General features: G+C 37.0%; 1 protein-coding gene across 2 annotated transcripts in view; it reads right to left on the bottom strand.

Moving 5' to 3' along the window:
* Window positions 1-2034: 2034 nt before the first annotated feature.
* cpne5a (copine Va) overlaps window positions 2035-18593 on the bottom strand; it is an 83973-nt gene continuing 67414 nt past the window's right edge. For both annotated transcript variants that reach the window (XM_082189302.1, XM_082189303.1), the window contains 7 exons: window positions 17553-17599; window positions 17256-17437; window positions 16267-16394; window positions 14227-14329; window positions 6284-6341; window positions 5651-5724; window positions 2035-5128 (listed from right to left, as the gene is read on the bottom strand). In XM_082189302.1, the coding sequence (XP_082045428.1) occupies window positions 4940-5128; window positions 5651-5724; window positions 6284-6341; window positions 14227-14329; window positions 16267-16394; window positions 17256-17437; window positions 17553-17599 (781 nt within the window). In that variant the 3' untranslated portion in view covers window positions 2035-4939. The remainder of the gene's footprint in view (window positions 5129-5650; window positions 5725-6283; window positions 6342-14226; window positions 14330-16266; window positions 16395-17255; window positions 17438-17552; window positions 17600-18593) is intronic.

The following is an 18593-nucleotide window of genomic DNA, read 5'->3' as shown; positions in this document are numbered from 1 at the left end:
GTAAATTGAAATAATCACAGAAATGTACTGCATGAATTTTTTTTTAAAGCTGTTAAGTAATTTCACAGTATTAATAGCATAGAATTACAGAAAATTGGTGGCATCTCTGCTGCCAGTATTTTACTGTAAAATAAAAAAAATATTGGAAAATACTGAATTTCGTTTTTCGGCAATATGCTGTAAAGCAATTTCAAAGTATTCATACCGTCTAAATTTGAAGAATCAAGTGAATCAAGAGCATCAATTGCTTCCTTCACATCCTCCAATCACCCACAATCCTTTGCACACATTCCAATTCACAAAAAAAATTGTCACAAAACAAACCGGCACTGAGCTCATCCAATTTCACTACATATGAGCTACCTAATGCAAGACAAACAAAACAAAACAAAAGATTTTGGAGTTGAAGGGATTTTTTTTTTTTTTTTTTTTAAACACATAATGCTAAACTGTGAGACCACAGATGGTTGTAAACCTGTAATGCATTAACAAAGTCGGTTGATACAAAGCTTTTTAAAATGATAATTGTATTTAATGCTGAGGAGGACTCAAACCAACAAGCCTCCGAGGGACTGAGGACACAGCCTTCCATTTGACAAGCACCCACGAACTCTTGAGCTAATCACTTTGACAAATCTGACACTGAATGATCTCACCTAATCCACCAGAGCGGCTACTGAATCAACATATGACTCACTGAACTCACTGCAGGTTTCATGTCAATGTCTCTTTAGGAACACTTAGGCTACTATTAACTTGCTGTGCCACCAAGAAAGTAAAAAAATATTTTCACTCTTTACCTGTAACTCACAGTGATGCTTTTGTTCATGGTTGTCATAATTTTTATATTTTGTTATAATTGCTTATGCAACGAAACTGAGGAATTAAAAAAAAGCATATTTTACTCTAAAAAGTGTGTAATGAGTCCTAAGATTGATTATAATTGGGTGCTGGGTGCTATATGAAAGCATTTAGGGAACCCCGTATGAGCATAACTAAATATACAGTAGTTCATCTCTGCTTTATAACTGTCATCTGTGTGGATTGTTATGGTGTAGAATGTGTCTCTCCCAGATGGTTTCAGACATATTTTGGATCTGTTCTTCCAGAGAACATTGTCCAGATGTTTTTTCTCTCTCTGTTGGGAAACCGTTGCCAGTGAAAGCCATTGCTTTCGCTGGTTCTTCAGAGCAATTTGCGGAATTAATTTGGCATTAGCACTCAAAACCTATTTGGTGGTCTTTGAAGGGACCGTCAATCAATCTGTCAGAATTATGAGTCTCCATCTCTCTTGGTAACATTGAAAAATACATTCCACTCATTATAGAACAGCTGAAAGCCTAAAGAAGCAGGAATTTAGCAAATGCATTTCTGTTCGAGGGAGAAAACAAATCAACTCCTTATCAGTGATGTATCTTGTCCTTCCTTCCTTCAATTCAGGTGATGCAGCTGATGTGTCAGAAGTGAATTTTATTAAATGCTGCAGGTGCTCTTGAGGAAGGAAACACACCAGCCGGCCCCAGGGAGCCCACTGATTGGACGGTGAGTTAGTTCTCTACTTTTCTGCTGTTTGGCAATGACAAAAAGACTGTGATTGAAGGACAAGTCTGAACTTGTCACTTAGTTAAAATTCTACCTATCTGTTTACTTCTCTATTTGCATCAGGATGGCCCCTTGTCAGTCAATTTCAGCCTTAACAGACTTGACCACACACTAGATAGCAATAATTTAGCAAGTAAACATAGTGAACACAGGATAGATTAGAACTTCTGCAGTTAGTGCAAAAAAACTAAAGACATTTGTACAGTAACAGTATTGGAACCCTTTTAGGAGAAGAAATTCACCCATGTACACCATCTAAACACTGTGACCAGAGAGACTAGTGACTAATCACTCAGAATGAATGTGACAAACCCAGAGGAACTAAAGCGAATAGACTTATGTAAATGCAAACCTGTCTCTGGAGGGCCCAGCCGTGGCATATAACTTGAATTAATGAGAAAATCTCTCTACTCTCCCATTAAAGGCTGCTTCGGTTTGTAATAGACTGTAACAGTTTGTAAATGATGGATTATTCATGAAGAAGAAACTCATGCATACAAAAAAATCTCTCTCCGATCTTCTCAAAAACCGTCATTGTTTTATTCTTTGTCATTTTTAAGGCAATCCATTACAAATTTCACACACCACGGGAATGACAACAGCAATGTTCTATGTTCGGTTTGGAAATAGCTCACCATGCATATCGACTGATATAAAGAGAGGTAAAGAAGAAGAGAAAAAGAGAAAAGGAAAAGGAATCCAGCAAGAACGAGATGCTTCATGCTCTGTATTCCGGTTATGAGGCTTAAAAGAAGAGCAACAGGCCAGTTTGTCACTGAACCCATCGGCCATTTTGGCACAATCATGCAAATCTCACAGAGGGAATGTTAGCACTGAACAAGGGCCACATCTTTAGTACACAATTTACACTTTTTCATACTATTATACCTCTTTGCAATAATTTTGAGAGCTACTTCACTATGACTTACTGGATTTATTATAGTGGGATAAAAAAAATAGTATTTGCTAAATTTACACCATGCCATAAAATTAACCCATTAACATTCTCTGGATAGTGATATACATTTCAGGAAGCCTGTCATTTGTTTTCAGATTTACAAGCCACCTAGCAGCAATGCGTTCATGAATATTAAATATAAAATAAAATAAATATAAAAAAAAAGGTTACATTTATGCTAGTAGAAATTACAAGTTTACATCTAGAACACAGAATTAGTAGAAAGCCCCTTTTGGGGGAGGGGGGATGGGGTTTGTAACTTTAAAACACCAAATAATAAATAAATAAAATATCCAGTGAAGAGTAAATCAATACACCTGTTAACACACTCAAATAAACCCTTTCACCCAATGCTCCCTTTGTCAGACTTCATCTTAATCTCCTAATTGATTGATGGATCACTTCATTCTCTGTAAAGGTGTGCTAATAACTCATGGTGAAAGAGAGGTGCATTTAAACACATTGTTTTATTACCTGGGAGCAGATTTTCCGAATGTAACAATCTCTGCTAAAGAGAGTGTCATTCTTGTTGTAGAAGTGGGTTCAAAGGAGGATTTCTCATTTTGTAAACATCTGTGCTCACTCATAAATTTGTAGTTTCAGGACCAATGGAGATTTAAAAAAAATGCAGTTCAACTTTACAGTTTATAATCTACAGTGCATGTAAAATTGAAATATATTAACAGATGCTTGCTCTAAAGCCAAAACATTGTTACAGCTTGGGACAAACAAGAAAAGAGATGTCAAGATTTACTGGACAAGAAGAAAATGTATCAAAACTGTGAGTAAGTATAAACAGCCCTGCTGTCCAAAAAAGAAAAACAGTTTGTATTTACTGATACATACACATTTCTCTGATAATTTTTAAGTTTTAAAATGGACCTCTGACAAAATAAACTGTATACTATGTATGTTTTTTAGTGTTTCTAATGCTAAATAAGAGTAAATCTTATAGTTAACATTTTCTGAAAAGAAAATCAACATGAGCTTCCTTTGTAAAAATATATAAAATACTGTTTCTAATTTATGCTTGCTATCAACCATTAATGTAAACTTACTGTTTTGTAAGGCAGATTTATCAATTTAACTGTGTTCGATGTTTATCAATGTAACTGTGTTCGATGTTTATCTAAATTACTATGCCAGTGCTATACATCATCCAAGGCTAAAACATGTAAACAAAATGGCATTATGTTTGCACTGCGAGAAAAGCAACTTCAGCTGCATGCAAAGTGTTTTTTTTATCTTGTGAAAACTCCAGGGTGAATCCCAGAAATGAAAGGGCAAAGGTTTAGCGTGGCTTGGATGCGGGCAGACAGAAACACAGCAGATGTTGCCTCATCTCCAATCATCTCTAGCAGCGAGCGGCGAGGCGTCTCACATGTTTCCCCCTGATGGGTCGTGTGCGTCTGAAGAGCTGCTGTACAATATCAAGATATACTGGCTCCAGAGCAATAAGGAATTGGAGTGGCAAATTAAAAAGGAAAGGAAATCTGGCGTTCTTGAGAGCTGATCATTTGCCTGAAATTTCAGTCCGTGCACGGGGTGAGTACATCTCTGACTTCTCACATTTACAAATTTTACAGCATTAAGAAAATATTTGTGCTTTCTTTTACACTGGATTTTTCCTAACTGACTTGAAAGTATGTAAATACATTTATTACAGTGTCTTAATGCAATGTACAATTGTTTTTACCTGGATTACATGCTTTAGAATAGAAAATCTTGTTTATCATATAGCTCTAAAAAGCTATAAATGGGAAACTGCCATGGGAAATATTACTTTGTACTAAAAAGACTTTGCCTGTGGAAAAATAAAACCACAATTACACAAACTATCTACAAATTCTACAAACAAATCAATCAATTCCACTACATAGATTACCCATAAAGGGTATAATATTTCAAACAATCAGTTATAATTTCACTATTTTTCTTATTTACCTCCTCTGGTGGATATAAATTATATAGGAAGATTTTCCTAATATAACACAGTCCTCACGTGCTGACGCACAAGCGTTTTTGTAGATTTTTAGATGTTAAATAAGCAGACAATTGTATTGCTTGCGCAGATATTCTCCATATACCCAGCACAGTCAGATCCAAACTATTAATCTCTTCAGAGCATTGACTAATTCGTGAAGAAATGATGGGGGAAACAAACTCACAGACCAGTCAGAACCATCCTTTTCTGTTCAAAGGCCAGAACACAGATTTAATTTTCAATTTCTCCAGTGTATGGGATCCAAAAATGGAGAATTAAAGCCATCCGCTCTTCTAGACGCCTTATACTGATTCAGTCGTATTGGCTTTGAATTAGATCCAAATTGGAGGTGATGTAACAAGCAAGGCTGTTTTCTTTCAGCATGCTGGGTAAACTCATATGGTGGGGGTTGGGCTGAGTCCAGGTGGGCTGTAGTCTGGTGGCGGCTGGTTGGGCTTGATGCCCCTTGACTTCATATATAAGATTAACTGCTCAGGAATCTCAGCCAGGACATCCTTGGCAAGCCGGGCCATACTCAAGACATGGTTTCCCGTCCGGTCCATATAGTCTCTGAATGGTACGAACTGCAGGCACAGACAAGGTTAAAAAGTAGTTTGTTACAGGTGTTTATTTATTCCCTGAATCATTTTTATGTTTTTAAATTTCCATGTAAACAATGTAACAAAAACCTGGCTGTTTGACAAAAAAAATTTTATTGGTTGCACACAGTTTGTAGTTTGTTATCTTGAGATTTTTTTAATTTATTTTTTTTATGTGTGGTGTCGCAGTGTTAAATCTGAGATGCCTGTAAATGTAGGAAACTTCCTCAAATAGTTATTGCATTATTTTGACACTGGTTAGGCAATATATACACCACATACCATCCAGTAATGATCCACTTCCTGATTGAATCAATGTTTTTGAACAAACAAGTTAAGTGAATGATTCAGTGGCTCAGTTCCAGAATTAATCAATTAATTTAACGAAATTGAATTACCGGTAATGTTTCACTCATAGACAACCACTAGTCGCCATAAAATAGTGTGTGTGAAGAGTAAATACAGATATAAATGTATATACAAACATAAATTCATAAAGATATGTACCTGTACAATATCCCTCTCCGCCAGCTTTCCTCTGGAGGATATTCTTACATCGTCGCCATCCAGTTCTACCATGGCTAAAAAGTGAGATCATGATGTTAACTGCCCTCAAGCCAGTAAAACTCAATCTTGAGCCTTTCCCCATAGCATGACACCAACATTTACCTCTTTGCTGGAACATTATGAAAGGCTAAACATAAATACTAATAGCAGATGGCTGGACAGGCTAATTATATTGAACAGCTGTGAGATCTGTGAGTTGACATCTGCTTATCAGTCTGAAACCCTAAACCTTCCAAATTAGGTGACTTTTCATCCAGAAACTACTTTATGTGAGTGCAAACTGTGAAGGCGCATTCATGCCTTCAAGCTTTAAACCTCCATGTGGGAATGCTAATGTTAGCTTTCATTTAGTGGAGTTGATAGTTATGAGCAGAAAATGCTGAGTACAAGCAAGCAAAAAAAGGTTTTGCAGTACATTTTCTTTTTTGTTTGCAGTATATACAAATATAATGAAAATAAGAGTAAATAAACAGAAAATAAAGATATAAAGATACAATTAAATAAGATAATAAAGATAAAACTAAATAAGATAAAGACTGAATCTTTACAAAAGTGTGGGATTAGATTTCTTACCATCAAACTCAGCCTGGCCGACTCCAACAATAATGATGGACATAGGTAGTTTTGCCGCCTGAGAAGAAGAACACAGAGAAGATTAATTCTACCTCATGATACATTTTACATGCTGTAATCACCTTAATCATCCCTATCAATTTAAGCCCTGTGTTTCCTCAGTTTCTTTGTCCAGTATTGTTGGTTTTAAAGTGAATGTTCTATAGTGTCATGTTGTTTTGGGTTTTGTTTCATGTTTATATTTTCATGTCTTTAATTTTGTAATTTTGTCTTAAGTCATGTTTTCTGTTTTTCATGAGCTTCCCTTGCTTATCCTGTCATGTTCTCATTGGTTGGTCTAGTCATGTGTTCTATGTTTTCAATGGTTCATTGTTTGACTATTCACAGGTGTTCCTTGTTAGTAATTAGTCTCTTGCTGCGTCCCAATTCGCCTACTTATACTATGCCCTAAAATTGTGTACTGTTTTTTGTGTAGAAAAAGTACATACTTTTTATTGTGTAGCAGAATAGTATGCGAGCTTTGGGACATACTACTTTGTCATAACAGCATCTTTAACGTAGAGCTCTGTCGCTCATCCTGTCACGGTTTAAACTGCCTTGTCAAACATTTTGTTGTCACAATTAAAATCCTCCAAATTAAATTAAATAAAATTTGAAACGGTTTCGGAGAGAAATATAGTAGTATGTTGATACGCCAGTCGTTAGTCTTTCATGTGGAGAACTCTCCTCATTTGTTTTCAATTTGCATAATAATGCATTTAAAAGTTAATGACAAAACGTATCTTTACAAAAGTTCACAATGCTGTTGCAGATGAAATATAATGTGGACAACATAGAACTGCAGTTCGGATTCTAACCGGAAAAAGTATACCATCCGTGTTTCTATGGAATACTCATTTCAACATAGGACTACGATTTGGGACACACTGATTCTAATTTCGAATACTATTTAGGATGGATGCTATGCAAAATGGGACGCAGCACATGGGTATATTTAGCCCTCATTTTTCCATTGTTCCTGTCTAGCTTTGTTCACTGTAACCTCTGTGGGTGAGTTTTGTTTCATGTTCAAGTTTAAGTTTAGGGTACTATACGGTTATCCGGACCACACGATGGCCTACCCCTAACCCCGCCCCTAAACCTACCCGTCACTGGGGTTAAGACCAATCATACGATGGCCTACCCCTAACCCCGCCCCTAAACCTACCCGTCACTGGGGTTAAGACCAATCAGGGATGACTATACGGACTATACGGGACTAAAAGACACACGTGTGGTCCGGATAACCGTATAGTTCCAAGTTTAGTTCAAGTCAAGTCAAGTCTGTTTATTTTGTATTTTGTTCATGTTCGGATAAATAAACTGCACATGGGTTCTACAGCGGACTTCCTCGCATATAGGTTATCTCCAGAATGTTCTGTTTAGAGGTATTAAAGACTATTTTGAATGAGAATCACAAAACAAAAACTAATTTAATTACAAATTAATTACATGTAAAATACAATTTCTTCTTTATTTTTTTTCTGTTTTGGGCCAAAGTTGAACAGGACTTGTTTTTGTATGATTCACCCTTACAGGGTCGATATCATATAACAAGCTTTAGCTTAACGACAATAAAGTTGAAACATTTTTATACATTTAGCACACAGCTTGTGATAGAGATAACAATATATATATATATATATATATATTTTTTTTATCTGTACATGTTGAGCCAATCAGGATTGAAAGGACATTATGAATTTGACTGTGTGATGGTTTGAAAGAATTCTGAAAGCGTGATTTTTAAATAAAAAAATTCATACAGTGAGGTGAAAAGCAATGCATTATTCAGGCCCTCCTGGATCAACATTCTCTCTCCTGTGCTAGCTTTCCCAGTTCCTGATATGATGCCTGACTGACAGGTCAAATCCCATTTATCAGAGAAGTAAAGAGTGAGTCTATATTGAGAAAACTCAGAGGCAGCTTAAGTGTGACAACGGATAACAAGAAAACCACAGGATATTCACAGAAACAAAACTCACTTTCTCCCTAAAGCGACTTCCCAGTGGTTTGAAATGAAAAGTAATTGCAGATAATGCATTACACATGATCCCAGCAGAAACAGACTAAAATAAAATAAATACATACAAGGGGGAAAACATGATTTCTATTAAATGTAATCTAAAGAGCTTATAATGAGATATACCTTTAATATACCATATCAAAAATATATGAGAGAAATTTTAAAGGCTCCTGAGGGTTTGGATTTTGAAAGTACTCTCCCAGAGGGCCTGTGAAAGCCTGTTGAGAGGAATGAATAATTTGTTGAATAAAAATGGCTGGACACACAACCTCAGTCACGCTGATAAGTTTGTGGGCTGTAATGGAGTTAGAATTGGAATTTCACCGGGGGCCACACACTAAAACACATCACACAAGATGAAAAAGAGCCACACACATACACACACACAGAGCACAAACAAACCCTGAACTCTGGGGCCTGGACAGCTAATCAAACCAATGAGTGATTTTGATCATTAATTACTACGATTCAGAGATCGATTTCTTCAGTAACCCTCAAGCTTTATGTGGGAAACCAAAAGATGGACTCAACAAATTGTGAGAATATGAACAAATACTAAAACAGAATCAGCTGATTGCATATTTCAGAATTTCAGACATAAATATAGAGGAAATCAATATAAATAAATAAAATAATTTATTTTAAAAATAATAATAAGGTTGCAGGTGTGACTTAAATTATAAAATTAAAAAATTTAAAAATGATAAATAATATATATAATAAACTGAAAAATACATATACGTATATATATATATGTATACATATATATATACGTATATGTATATGTATTTTTCAGTTTATTATATATATTATTTATCATTTTTTCAATTAGTTTATTTGTGTAACACTGTCTGGCCACTATATTAGACACATCTGTTAAACTACTTGTTAATGCAAATATCTAATCAGCCAATCATATGGCAGCATTTCAGTGCATTTAGGCATGTAGACACGGTCAAGATCATAGATATCCATATAAGGCTAGATGTCTTAAGGCGGAGTCTCGAACGGCATCACCGGCGGCCATCTTGTCACAGGGAAGCTTTCTGGCGAGCTCTGTGGTATCTGAATTAAGGTGATTGATCAGCACACACACAAATCCTCTTATCTCGCTGAAATCTTGACGGATTTACAAACGGTTTGGTTTCTTACAAACGTTATTAACGTGGCTATAATTCTTTCATATGCAAGTCCATTGTTATAATTATTCATATGTATGCAGTGTCATAACTACATCTCTGACATTTATAACAAACCAAACCGTTTGAAAATCGGTCAAAAATTTAGAAAGTTATGGTTATTTAAAAGTACATGCACCATTAAAACACAATGTTACGAGTGAGCAAGCTCCCTGTGGCAAGATGGCCGCCGTGTGCGGACGTCGACCTCCATTGGCCAGCAGCGCGGACGAGACATCTAGCCTTTATTATATGATATCTATGGTCAAGATGATCTGCTGAATTTCAAACTGAGCATCAGAATGGGGAAGAGCGGTGACTTAAAGGGTTAGTTCACCCAAAAATGAAAATTCTGTCAGTAATTACTCACCCTCAAGACTTTCGTTCATCTTTGGAACACAAATTAAGATATTTTTGATGAAATCTGAGAGCTGTCTCACTCCTCCATAGGCTTCTATGTTATTGAAACTTGCCGGCTCATAAAGTTAGTAAAGACATCGTTAAAATAGTCCAAGTGACTACAGTGGCTCAACCTTAAGTTTATCAAGCGACGAAAATACTTTTTGTGCGAAAAAAACCGAAAAAAACCCCGACTTGATTCAACTATTCATTTTCTTCCATGTGGGCCTCTGACGTGAGTTCGCGAGAGCGCCACGACGCATGCGCGAGAACTGAGAAGTTCTCGAAAATCTTACAGGGTTGGAACAACATAAGGGTGAGTAATTCCTGAAAGAATTTTCATTTTTGGGTGAACTAAAGTGACTTTGAAGGTGGCATGGTTATTGGTGCCATACGGGCTTGGTCTGAGTATTTCTGAATCTACTGGGATTTTCAAGCACAACCATCTCTAAGGTTTACAGTGAATACAGAGAAAATATCCAGTGAGCAGCAGTTCTGTGGGTAAAAACATGCCATGTTGATGCTAGAGGTCAGAGGAGAATGGCCAGACTGGTTCGAGCTGATAGAAAGTCAAAAGTTACAACCAAGGTCTGCAGAAGAGAATCTCTGAATGCACAACACGTCAAATCTTGAAGCTTGATGAGCTACAGCAGTAGAAGAGCACAGCGCGTGCCACTTCTGTCAGCTAAGAACAGGAAACTGAGCCTACAATTCACATGGGCTCACTAAAATTGGACAATAGAAGATTGGAAAATTTTTGCCTGGGCTGATGAGTCTCGATTTCTGCTGCGACATTCAGATGGTAGGGTTAGAATTTGAAATAAACAACATGAAAGCATGGATCAATCCTGCCTTGTATCAACGGTTCAGGCTGCTGGTGGTGGTGTGGAGGATATTTTCAATCAAAATCCTCAAATCATCTCAAACTGGTTTCTTGAACATGACAAAGAGTTCACTATACTCAAATGGCCTCCACAGTCACCAGATCTCCATGCTATTGAGCACCTTTGGGATGTGCTGGACACTGCTGGAATGTGCAGCATCTGCAGCAACTGCGTTATGCTATCATGTCAATATAAACCAATGTTTTTAGCACCTTATTGAATCTATGCCACAAAGAATTAAGGCAGATCTGAAGGCAAAATAGGGTCCAACCCAGCACTAGCAAGGTGTACCTAATAAAGATACATGCATACATACAAAATATACATACAAACAACCAACAAACAAAAATAAAAAAATGCAGGCAATAATTATTTTATCCACTTGTGATATTGTGATGGGGATGGTATTGGTCCCAGGCTGTTTTCTGTCTACCAGTCCATCCCTGTCTGTATGCATTGTGCAGACAGCACACTGAGTGCTTGGTGCCAATGGGCAAGGATTATAAAAACATATTTATGGGGTTGGAAGTAGGTCAGCATTCCCGGAAATGCTCACGGGGGACAGAGGCAGTCATGAGTTGAAAGAAATAGAGCTGGGAAGATGAGTTCAAACAAACACATTTCACACACACACTTCATGCATTCACTGCTCTGTTTCCTGTAGGTCTTTCCTTCAAGCACCTCTCTCGCAATCTTTCTCATTCACTTGTTTACTTTCCCTCTCCTTCTTGTTTCTCCCAGTTTTCTTTACTTTTTTTTTTTTTTTACCAAATAACTCTCTCAGCCTTGAAATAAGTGCAGATTACTGTGAATTATGTGAGGTGACACATTTACAGCCAGCCTATAATAAACTCTGTGAATTACAGTGTTTTCTTGTCTGCTTAGCCACATTCCCTCTTGCCTTGCTTCAGTGTATTCTTAGATTTTCAGTGGTTGCTTGAACACGCTCACACCTGCTGGTATCAGTGAGGATAAAACTTCTTTGGAGTCATTTAACAGATTTATTAAATATAAAAAACAAAATTCTTACACATAGATCATTCATGTACTGTCTCTTTAAGTTTATTTTTAATTTGTTCTTTATTTCAATTGACAATTTTTTCAAGCATAAATTTAAGTTTAATAAAGTTAAACAAAAAAAAAAAAAAACCTATGGAATGACTTTTTATGTACATGTATTTGTTCTTTATTTTAAAGGTCCCATGACATGGATTATTTTATTATTTTATAATGTTTCCTGGGGTGCCCTTATAATGTTAGTATGTTTTTAAGATAATTTTTTTTAATAATTTAGAAATAAAAGGCATTTTTCCTAGCCTTATTTTAGCCTCTGATTTGAACGCTCTGTTTGAAGGGGCGTGTCTGCTGTGAGACTTCAGTGTAAACGCCCACTGCTGTGATTGGCTGACATGCTTGCATATGAAATAGCTAGCATTACATGTGGAACTCTCTCGAATACTTTTACTATTACAGCTATTAAACATTTTTACTATTACAGCTATCGAAATTAACGAATCGTGAGAAGTTTTTTAAGTATTTAGATCTATTCCCATCACATAAAAGGTTGCAGTGATGAGCATTGAGCAGATGACAGCCTGTTGATCGCGTGAATGAAGATCTTATCATTGCAACGCAGTTTCTGCACTCTCACTAATGATTTCACCAATGCAAACATGAGGGAAGTACAGTAAGAGCTTCGTTGTGCAGCGTAACAGCGTCATTGATTTCATAACGAGTTTTGGCAAGTGTCCAGATAAACTCACGCTGTGTGATAGACAGCTTGGACGATTGGAAAGGGATTGTTCTTTGATCGCTTTCTGTATATATTTTAATCACAGTTTAAATAAGATTATTTTCATCCTACCAAGAGAAACGATGTGAAGTTGATATTTTAGTCACTGGCTTGATTTACTGATGCATAAACAATATTGAACGACTTTGAGAGAAAGATTATCTGTCTGAACTTGAACAATTACACATCAGAAATTCACATAACCCACTGGTTCTTCAGAGGCTTGGATGAAGGAACTAAAAAAATACTTTTGTGTTCATATGTACATCCAAACACTGAGCAACTGCCATGCTTTGCTCGTTTGCAAGCCATGATGTCTCGCGAGGAAAAACCAATATCGCGCTCGCGCAGCTCATTTCCTCATGGGAGGGCCAAATTCTCTTTGCGGGCAAAGAAGAGAAAGGGGAGGTGACCTTTCCCCTTATGACGACATAAAGGGAAGATTCTAGATTCGCCCGTCTGAGCTTTCATTTTCTCAAAAATACCCAGGGCTTGGTTTACACCTATCAAAATGTCTAGCCACTGGGGGACCATAGGCAGGCTAGGGGAACTCATATTAATGTTAAAAAAAAAACTCTTAAAGTGAAATTTTCATGTCATGGGACCTTTAAGGATGTTTAAACATATCTACAGGGAAAAAAAGACAAATAAAATACTAATTGACAATTATTTTTACAGTTTAGAAGAGGTGCATGTGTGTCTAAAATTGTTATTCTTGTTTTTGGTTTTTAAACTCTAAAGCAACCATTTAGTACATGGACATCAACCTACATCATTTTAGTTTCTCTCAGAAAATAGATATAAGAGATCTAAGCTAATGGAGATGAGAAAAAATTATTTAAAGATATTTTAACTTTGCTTCTCAAGTAAATTATTTATTTATTTAAAGGATGTTTAGATATTTTTACTTGAAAAACCAAGACAAATACTGATTGAAATATGAAAATGATTCCAGCGAGTATATTTGTCTATCCTTGTTCAAAAATCTAAATTAGTGACAGAAAGTGACCACTCAGTTTACTGAATTTCCCTACATTTCACTTCAGCTACTCTCAGAATAAGAGGCCAAATTGCTGTAAGTGCAGAGAATCACAGAGCGAGAGAGTGCGTATGAGAAAAACTTCAAAGTGCTCATTTTAATCTAATCATTTCAAAAAAGAATAACATAAAAGAGCACAAAAGTGGAATTCTCACAGCAGACTTCAATAAAAAAATCACTTGAGGTATAGAAATGAATAACGCACATGCATTGTTCGGTCATTTGGCGTGAACCCAAATCAGTCAGTGCAGAAATGTTACCGTGTGACTGAAGACTGAGATCCAAAGCATCAAGGGAAGAGGGTGAAGAGACAGAGCAGCAGGCAAGATCTTAAAAGGAAGGTGTGGCTGTTCTAATAATGTGACTAAACAGTCGCAAATTCCCTTTAAATCCAGTCTGCTGGGTAACTATAGCAACGGTGACAGACGAATCCCATTAGATGTGAAGAGGACCTCCGGAAGACCCAAAACACACCTTCTTAGGCTTTTAGGGCTCTTGTGATGCAGTTTTTTTTTTTTTACCAGTGTGGTGATATAAATATTTTTTGAAGACAGAAAGAGAGAGAGTGAGGTCAAAGATGACTTACATTGACGATGGCCTCTTTAGTCTGAGCCATATCTGATATCACACCATCTGTGATGATGAGAAGCACGAAGTACTGCGAGCCATCTTGAACCGCTGCGCCATACCTGTGTGCGCACACACAAACACACAGCCACACACACAAACAGTCACCTTTTCATATTAACAAAGATATCAGCAAAAAATGTAAATCACCCAAATGAACCATTAGCCAAACGTGAAAATGTCTTCATGCTGGTTCAGTTGATTAACTGTGTTTTAACATCCCAGATGAATAATGAAAGAATGAGCATCCTCATTAAACACTTATTATTCAGTGCTGGATCTCATGCATGTATATATTTGCTCAGGGACGTCCCTGTGCTATTGACATAGCCTTCATCAAAATCCCATAATGCTTTGTGATGCAAAACACTTTACAGAAGCTATGACAGAAGATCTGGCCTCTCGGAGTTCCGCACTCGGTCATGGCAACAAGAAACCAACATTTGGGGGTTGAAATCTAGGCATGTTGAATTAGACCAGGGATGGGCAACGTCGGTCCTGGAGTGCCGCTGTCCTACAGAGTTTAGCTCCAACCCTGATCAAAAAACCTCACCTGCCTGTAGCATTAGTAATCCTGAACAGAGATGGTCTTATTATTGGGAGATACGAGAGGCCGCGGCTCTGCCATTGGAGAAAGAGTAACGGCTAACTTGAATACCGTGTGCCTTGATAATCACATTACAGCCTTGATGTCATAGAATTTCGTTCAGAGTTGTACGACAGTCAATCACTGTGTAATCACCATAAATCATACCTGTCACGCAATTGTCTGCGACTTCTCTTATAAAACAGCATTTTTTTACGGTGTAAACTCTACAAATAGATCAATCCAAAACTAATGTTTAAGAGCAAACATGTTGAAGATTAGCCGATTGGCTTTCGATTCATTAAATAAGCTATTTCCTCACAAAATTCAGCATAGTGAAGCCTCTCCTTCATTGAAATCCATAAAAAAAGGCCGCTTGTCTCCTTCCCTGCGTACAGCAGCATTAGCAGGCATTACGCTTTTTTCAGCTACGGTTGTAGGCTTGCCATCAAGTGGCTTTGTAGACATTGATTAGCTTGTTCAGATGTGTTTGATTGGAGATGGAGCTAAACTCTGCAGGACAGCGGCACTCCAGGACCGTCTTCCGTCCCTGATTTAGACAATAAGTACAATCAGCTACAGTATTCAGGAGTATAGAAGCCTGTCTCTGAGTACAAAACAAAAAGCCCAAATGTGACTTTTTTCTTTTAATTGCTACTTTTGTAATAGTTACTTTTTCCTCACAGTTGAAACTTTTTTCATAATTCTGGCTTTATATCTCACAATTGCGACTTTGGTTCTCATAATTGTGACTTTATATCTTACAATAGAGATTTTTCCCTCACAGCTGTGAATTTTTTTCTCAATTGCAACTTAGTGTTATTCAATTGTCTTACAGTTTCTCATAACTGTAACATTATATTTCAAAACTGAGATATTGTTTCTCAAAATTGTGATTATATATCTCTCTGTTGTGACTTTCTCACAGTTGCAACGATATCTCACAACTGCGACTTTTTTTCCTCATAATTCTAACTTTATATCCCACAATTGTGACAATTTCTTACAGTTGCGATTTTATTTCTCACAATTTCGACTTTTTCACAATATGATTTTATGGTTAATAAGGTTCTCATTTTAATCTTTATCTCATAATTGTTTTTCATTTTTTACACAGAGGTGAAAACTAGCTTTAATACACCAGCACCTTAAGTTTAATGGGGTCCTGTTGTTCTGATATAAATGTCATAATTTCTGCCTGTGAGTTTTGGTTTGCCTGAAGCAAGGGTTCCTAGAACACCAGCTGAAGATTTGTTTTTCCAAAACTGTGAAGTCTGTCACAATAAATTTGTATTTATTTGAAAATCTGTTTCTAGAAATCTGTTTCACTGCTGTTTCTTTCTATTGGTTTACACAGGATGAGTTTTCGACTGTTCCAGCACGCTCCTTTGAGCGTTGTTGCATTTTTCTCACCTCGCTACATGGTTGATAACAGGAGCAAAATTGGTGGGGCCGTAAAGCTGGACAGTCTTCAGACTCTGGTGGTAAGCCTCCAGGATGCCCTCCATCCCGTTGCAGTATGGGTTATCTACGTTACCATTCTTCAAAAAAAACATCAGAGATCAATCAACAACTACGCCTCTACAGTCAAGGTCAAATCAGCAGATTAGATTTATCATAACACTTACATTTCTCAAGATATCTGCAGTTATTCATTTGAATAAGAAACTTTACAATATAAAGTACTTGATGTTTATTAGGGCGTCTAGACACTTTAATTTGCATTGCATCAGTGATTTCAACTGCGAATCCATTGAAACCGCAAGGGCTAGCAAATGTGTAATTCTACTAAAAACTGGTTCTTTAACGTTCTTTCTGCATCCTCGCAACCCATCTTACACATTCATATTCTTCAAAGGTACCATCAAAACTTCCTCTAGTGTATCACCCTTAGGGATCTCAGTATCTGCTCAGTATTTTATGATTCATTAGATAATTATTCATGCTCTAAAGCAGCAAGAATGAAAATGAACAGTCATGATCCCAAGTTCCAGCTCAAGGAAAGAGGGATGGGAAGGAGGAGTAGCTGATGAAGGGGGAAAAAAAGAAAGAGTGAGCGAAAACTAATTAAGGGACTCAAAATGCTCGACGAGATGAGGGTTTGGCACACACACATCATGAATGCTTGGGTAACATTAATGAGCAGGAGTGTCAAGAGCGCCTTATTTACACATTACACATAGATGAAACCAAGCATTACTAATTACAATATCATCAACATATGTGCAAACAACTAAATAAATACCTCAAAACAACCATACACAACCTCACACATAAAATTTCACCCACAGGATAAAGCAACATTATTCAGAGTACGTATTTAGACTCGAGCAGAAATGACTCTGGATATGTGCCAGCTAGCTGTGAAATCCACATAATCTATCATATCTAGGAACAGGTACCAGGGGAAATTCATGGGAAACCCGGCCATCAGGAGGAAGTTTGGCTCCAAAGCCCAATGCAGGGAACATCTTATCGCTGTCATAGTCTTGAATGATCTCGCCCACGGCCTTCAACGCCATGGCGTACGCGTTCATCTGATAGGGGTTCATGTAGTGCAGGGAGGTAGACTGTGAAGGGTTCCCTAGAGTTTAAAGAGAGATGGATCGTGAATTAAGGCCAAATCTGATTCAGATATGTTAGCCAACAGCATGGAGAACAAACTCGAAACAGGAAACAATCATCACGGAAAAAATTACCATTGGAGGCAGTGAAATCAATGGCCACTGTGAAATGGATCTGAGTGCTAGAATGAGAGAAAGAGAGACGGTAAGAATATCAAATGAAAGCATTTAAATTGACATTACAGATGTGAGAACCTGAAGCTGAAGCTCAACAAAGGTGATGGATCCTGATTCACCCCAACCCGTGGCGGCACATAACATGTCCTGCTTCAAAACACACCAATGTTTCCACTCCTGCTGTTCGAGGGGTTGGTGCAATTACCATCTCCAGCCCTGCATTGTGCCGTCTCTCACCTGACAGGCAGACAGCCAACCTCCCGCTCACCAGCCAGACATTCCTCACAATCAACTCTGCCTGGTGGGCAGATCCAACATCTGTGTAATCACACTTCTTTTTGCTCCTTTTTTTTTATTAGAGCAACAGTGAAACTGGTCTCAGAACAGCAGTCGACAAGCTTTCCACACACAAAACTGCCAAAAATCATAGATTCTCTCACAACTCTGTTTCTGAATTAAATCTGTTTTGTCCTCTAGCCAGTCTCTCTGCAGGACAAGCATCTGTAATCTAGGATTAAGCTGGAGTTCCCACTGATTTCAATACAGAAACAGAAAGCCTGCCGACTGCTGTTCTGAGACCAGTTTCACTGCTGCTCTAAAAAAAAATTGGAATTGAAGTATATATTTATTTTAATTATTATTATTTAATTTTTCATTTTAAAAGTTTTAGTTTATTCCAGGCTCAAGTTCAATTTTGGTTGGATTTAGGGTAGTGCCGTTACAACATAAAAATGTCCCAGTCCTGTACAAACAAAATGGCATGTAAGCCATAAAAATAAAATAAATACAAAAATAAGCTTAAATTAACATACATGCATAAATTTTGTCTTCATAAAGCCTTATTCTTTGTAAAGCTTCTTTAGTACAATATATATTGTAACAATAATATTGCGAGAAAGTGCTAAAGAAAAAGAAAAATCTATTATAGAACAAATTCTAATACTGGTATTTTATATTTTGTTGGTTTTTGTTTATCTCTTGCATTAGATCATTTTATTC

Source organism: Leuciscus leuciscus (assembly GCF_965113295.1).
Source record: "Leuciscus leuciscus genome assembly, chromosome: 13".
NCBI classification, from domain to species: Eukaryota; Metazoa; Chordata; class Actinopteri; order Cypriniformes; family Leuciscidae; genus Leuciscus; species Leuciscus leuciscus.
This window is presented reverse-complemented; position numbering and strand designations above follow the sequence as displayed.